Genomic DNA, 5,769 nt, shown 5'->3' with positions numbered 1-5,769 from the left:
GGAAGCAAGTTCAGCCAAGAGTTGCAGACCACAAGAGCAGAAGCCCTGCACTTGAGCTATAGGAGAAGTGTCTTCCATTTTCATTGGGGGGAAAGATTTTCCTCATTTAGAGGTTCAGAAACAGGCTTGTAAAAGTCAGACATGTTTTGGGTGGCATCAGTGTTTGCCATTTGACTCTTTAACAAGTATTTAAAATTATCCAATTGATTTGGTATGTCTGCCTGCCTTTTAGCTCCAAATTTTCACTGGACAGCAATTCTTGACACGATGTTTAGGAATAGAAAAACAAAATAACCTAAGAACATAAGGAATGGGAGGCATTCTGAAATCTTTAATGTCCCTAATTTTTCAAACACCATGAATTTTTCATAGAACACAGTATTCATTTTTATATTGTTTAAAAAATATTTATAATCCTGGTTTTAGTCAGTACAGGCTAGGGTTTAAATTCAGGGTGTGAAAATAAAAAGGTTGGGGTATAGTCTCTTTTAAAAGCCTTTTAATCCAATCAACTCTTCTAGGTCAAAGTGGACAGAAAAGAAAGCCTTATGCCTGAGGCTGAGGCTCATTTTTTTTTCTTTTTTGTTTGTTATATATTTTTTTAATTTGGGAGGGGTCGCAAGTCTTCTCTCCTTCCCGTTCAGGGTAAAAGGTTTTCCCTCTTTGAGCAAAGCCTCCACTTTTCCTAGCTGGCCTCACCAGGTGTATTTTTTTTTTAACTTTTTACTTAAATTTAAAAACTAGAGATAGGTGGGGGCTTGGAAAAAGAAAGGAAAGTAGACCTCCAGGAGCAGGACAATGCTACAAATTTCTCCAGGATTTTTCCTCACAGCTACTTAAGAGTAATCTAGCCAGCTAGTATTGACAGTGAGGATCAGCTAATTAGGTTGTTTGTTTTCCTAAAGCAAGGGAGATTTGGAAACAGCTTCCTCAGCTAAGACCTCAGGGTCCTGCCCCTTACTGTTAAAAATGGCTGTGTTCAATTCAATGGCTGTGTCTCACTCACATGTACCAGTGGTGACTTAAAATTGACATAAGACTGCCCAGGGGGGTCAGTCAGTTGTTTCTTATTTGTTACTTGATAGCACACTCAGGTCACAGACTATCCTTCCCCACAGTTAATCCTTAAGTAGGGGTGATTACATCCTTTTTTGCTAAAATTCTAAAGACTAAGCTGGGTGGAGTAAATCTAAAATTGACACTTGAGAAACCTTGAGAGTAGGGCATCCTATACCCTGATAGCCAGTTACCTATCCTAAGCAGTTTTCTGAAAATGGTAAGATGGTGGAGTCCTTGACAGGACTTGGGAGACGACATCTTAAAAAAAAAAGAAAGAAAAGAAAGAAAAAGAAAAAAAGCTCTTTGAAGCCTAGGCACTTTTCCTTATATGGTAAAATGGTGGCAGGATGTTCATGTACGCCAGCCACTTGACCGGCTCTTCACTGTAGCCTCCTGGGATTGGTTGCCTGCTTCTATATGAGAGGACCTACTTTGGTCAAGCCCATTCAGTCTGCATAGCCAAGACATTCCTTAAGTACTTATGCTGGCCCTGCGGATACCTTAGACCCTGAAAAAGGTTGGATCTTCGAGTTTTAGCCTTTCGGACTTTGCCATTCCTCTTGATTACGCATCAAGAGGGGAGGAATCTTAACACTTTCAGAGAAATTCAAAGGACATCGAAGGAGAGATAGCAGTTGACCAGGTACTCCAACCCCTTCCCTCTCCGCTGCCAACCTAGGGCTATAGAGTCCGGATTGAAGGGCAGAACGCTTGCTTGGGGAGAGGGAGCTGAGCAGCGGGAGGAGGTGCTCCAAGTTTTCAGATCTCAGCAGCCCTGCCTGCTTCGTAAAGCATTACCAGCTGACCAGAGCAGAAGATCCGCCCTCCAGCTTTGGACAGAGACAGCAGCACTGCCAGCATGCCAGAGCCCAAGAAGTGGCGAACTGAATCCAGCACCAGGCAGGGGTTCTCCTCGGACCAGCCCGAGTCCCTGGACAGCAGAGGAGCTGACAGCCCCCGCCGACCCAAGGAGGACTCCTACGCGGAGGTCACCTTGGTGTCCCAGGGCGCCCTTTCAGCAAGATGCCATGGACACCTGCAGCCCTCCCGGAATGATAGGGCCTTGGAGGGGATCGACCCCGGCAGCTTCCAGGTCCTGCCTATCTCCAAAGCCAATGGCTCTTCAGGACCTGGAGGTAAGCAAAGCTCTCTGTACTTCCAGGGCACCTCAAGCTCTGGAAAACTGAAAGTGTTCCTCTGCAACCAGGACCTGTGGCTCCAGTTTTCCAGGCAACAGAATGAAATGATCCTCACCAAGGAAGGCCGAACCATGTTCCCCTTCCTGGCTTACAAAATCCAGGGCATGGACCCCAGTGCCCTCTACCACATCTTTGTTGAAGTGGGGCCCGTTGACAAACACCACTGGCGATATCAGTTCGGGCGATGGCTCCCAAAAGAACAACAACAAGAAGAGGATCATCTGCCAGGTAACCACTTCTATCAACACCCTGACTCACCCAACACTGGGGCTCACTGGATGGACAGAGAGATATCGTTTAAAAAGCTCAAGCTCACCAACCAGAAGACAGCTTGCAAGAATGACAGCCAGGCCCCAATCTTATTGAAGTCTCTCCACAAATACCAGCCCAGGCTCCACATTGAAGAAGTCAGTGATAGAAAGCAGCACATGCTGGTTTCTTCCTCCTCCACCCACACCTTCACCTTCCCAGACACAGAGTTTATAGCTGTGACCACCTATCAAAATTCTGAGATCAAACACCTCAAAATTCAAAACAATCCCTTTGCTTTTAGAGGAGGAAGCTCCTGTCCTGGACAAAGCTTGAAGAAGTTTCCTCCAGCTGGAGAATGCAGTGGATCCACCTCATCTCCACCAGCTTTATTGGTTTCCAACTATCCTGTCCATGTCCAAGAAGGCCTTGGCCAAGACAAGGACTGGGATTTGATGCATGGCTCCCAGCCACCCTCAGGGCATTCCTATGAGTCCAGGGACAGCAGCAGTACCATCAGCCTGACCTTGCCTTTAACCATGGAAGCTCTGAACCCTGATCTTCTGCTCTGCACATCTCCAAATGCAGTGACTTTCCACCCCAACCCAGATACCTCCATCACACAAGGGAACTGGCCACCTTCTCTCTCGACTTTCACCTCCAATGGAAACAGTAGGGAATATTTACAGTCTGAGATTCCAAAGCCCCAACAGGCAGGCACTGGGACCTGGGAAGAAGAAAGACATCAAGAGCAACTCTGCTCCTCCAGCTACAGTTCCCCTTCAGATTTCTCAGACCTGGAGCACAAGCCTTATAAGAAGAGATGCTTGTCTCCTGTAGACTCAGCCAGGGATTCCTTGGCTTCAGTATGGAAAACCTGGGGAGACACATATGAGTGCCTTCTTGGGGGAGAATACAGGGATAATACCTCCCAGGAAGCTGTTTGTGAAGGTTCCTGCTCTCCAGTAGGCCTGCAGGATGCTACTGGCCAGTCCCAAGAGAAGATTATCCCCAATCCCTGGCATTTCATCCAGGAGACCCAGCCACCTTCAGAGCTTCCCTTTGACTCTAATGACTTTAACCTGAATGCTGAGATCCCTGACACTTTTCTTTCTACTTCTCCACCTGCCATGCCTTATCAACCCAGCCCAAATACTTCCATCACACAAGAGAACTGGCCACCTTCAATCTCAACTTGCAACTCCAATGGGAAGAGGAGGGACTGTTTCCCCTCTGGCAGCCCAAAAGCCCCACAAGCAGGCATTGGAACTCAGGAAGAGGAAAGACTTCTAGAACAACTCTGCATTTCACAATCCAAGTCCCCTTCAGAATTCTTAGGTCAGGGGCAAAGGACTTGTGGGAAGAGATATTTATCTCCACTGGACTCAATCAAGGATTCCTCTGCTTCAGAGTGGAAAACCAGGGAACAAGAAGATTGCATTCTAGGGGGAGGATCCAGTGGCAGTACCTCCCAGGAAGCTATTTGAGAAGACTCCTTCTATCCAGTAGGCCTGCAAGGGGAGATTGGACAAGCCAAGGAGAAGGTGATCCCCACTCCCTGGCATTCCATGCAGGTGACCCAGTCATGTTTGGATCATCCCTTTGATTCCACTGACAATGGCAGTCGAGTTTTGTCTTTTGAACCACATTCCATGAACCCTGGCCTTCTACCGTACATTGGTTTCCCTGAGAGCAAGAAGCAGAAAACTGGGTTAAGTGATGGGCAGGGGAGCTCCTTGCACCACCCTGAGCCCTGGTCTCCTCTGGATGCCAAAGAAGCTGAAAGTGCCCACCCATTCAGTGGTGAGGCCTCAGATCCAGGAGTCCCCATGGTGGCTGAGAGGATTCACCAACCTGTAAGCCCCACAAGCTTGCAGCCTGCCCAGAATGACAGTGTCTTAGAGGGGGTCGAACCAGGTAGCTGTCTGGTCCTGCCTGTCTCCAAAGCCAATGGCTCTTCAGGACCTAGAGGTAAGCAAAGATCTCTGTACTTCCAGGGCACCTCAAGCTCTGGAAAACTGAAAGTGTTCCTCTGCAACCAGGACCTGTGGCTCCAGTTTTCCAGGCAACAGAATGAAATGATCCTCACCAAGCAAGGCCGATCCATGTTCCCCTGCCTGGCTTACAAAATCCAGGGTATGGACCCCAGTGCCCTCTACCACATCTTTGTTGAAGTGGGGCCCGTTGACAAACACCACTGGCAATATCAGTTCGGGCGATGGCTCCCAAAAGAACAACAACAAGAAGAGGATCATCTGCCAGGTAACCACTTCTATCAACACCCTGACTCACCCAACACTGGGGCTCACTGGATGGACAGAGAGATATCGTTTAAAAAGCTCAAGCTCACCAACCAGAAGACAGCTTGCAAGAATGACAGCCAGGCCCCAATCTTATTGAAGTCTCTCCACAAATACCAGCCCAGGCTCCACATTGAAGAAGTCAGTGATAGAAAGCAGCACATGCTGGTTTCTTCCTCCTCCACCCACACCTTCACCTTCCCAGACACAGAGTTTATTGCTGTGACCACCTATCAAAATTCTGAGATCAAACACCTCAAAATTCAAAACAATCCTTTTGCCACTGCTTTTAGAGAAGGAAGCTCCTGTCCTGGACAAAGCTTGAAGAAGTTTCCTCCAGCTGGGGAATGCAGTGGATCCACCTCATCTCCACCAGCTTTATTGGTTTCCAACTATCCTGTCCATGTCCAAGAGGGTCCTGGCCAAGTCAAGGTCTGGGATTTGATGCATGGCTCCCAGCCACCCTCAGGGCATTCCTATGACTCCAGGGACAGCAGCACCACCACCAGCCTGGCCTTGCCCTTAACCATGGAAGGTGATCTTCTACCCTGTACCTCTCCAAATGCAGTGTCTTTCCACCCCAGCCCAGATACCCCCTTGACACAAGGAAATAGGCTACCTTCCCTTTCAACTTCCACCTCCAATGGGAACAGTAGGTACTATCTCCAGCCTCGAAGTCTAAAGCCCCAGTAAGCAGGCACTAGAACCCAGGAGGAGGAAAGACTTCAAGAGAAACTCTGCTCCTCCAGCTCCAGATCCCCTTCAGATCTCAAAGACCTGGGGCTAAAGCCTTGCAAAAAAAAGAGATGCTTGTCTCCTATACATGATGAGTCAGCATTCTTTACCCAATGAGCAGTAATTCTTTACAGTAATTTGCAACATTAAAATCAATAAGGGGTCATCCAAAGAACTTAGCTATATGTTTTGTTTTGTTTTGTTTTTTACCTTTAAATATGTGATTT

The 5,769-nt window shown here is 47.6% G+C and overlaps 1 protein-coding gene across 1 annotated transcript; it reads left to right on the top strand.

Moving 5' to 3' along the window:
• The first annotated feature begins 4,075 nt into the window (after nucleotides 1–4,075).
• On the top strand, nucleotides 4,076–5,500 carry LOC103091998 (T-box transcription factor TBX21-like). Its single transcript, XM_016432637.1, has one exon. It carries the CDS (start codon nucleotides 4,076–4,078, stop codon nucleotides 5,498–5,500), a length of 1,425 nt encoding a protein of 474 aa, XP_016288123.1.
• The last annotated feature ends 269 nt before the right edge of the window (nucleotides 5,501–5,769 follow it).

Source organism: Monodelphis domestica, chromosome 3, assembly GCF_027887165.1.
Source record: "Monodelphis domestica isolate mMonDom1 chromosome 3, mMonDom1.pri, whole genome shotgun sequence".
NCBI lineage: Eukaryota > Metazoa > Chordata > Mammalia > Didelphimorphia > Didelphidae > Monodelphis > Monodelphis domestica.
The sequence above is the reverse complement of the archived record's forward strand: the minus strand, read 5'-3'. Positions and strand labels throughout refer to the sequence as shown.

Bases quoted from the DNA above. Each gene is read 5' to 3' on its own strand.
- LOC103091998 (XM_016432637.1), top strand. From the start codon at position 4,076: ATGCAGGTGACCCAGTCATGTTTGGATCATCCCTTTGATTCCACTGAC.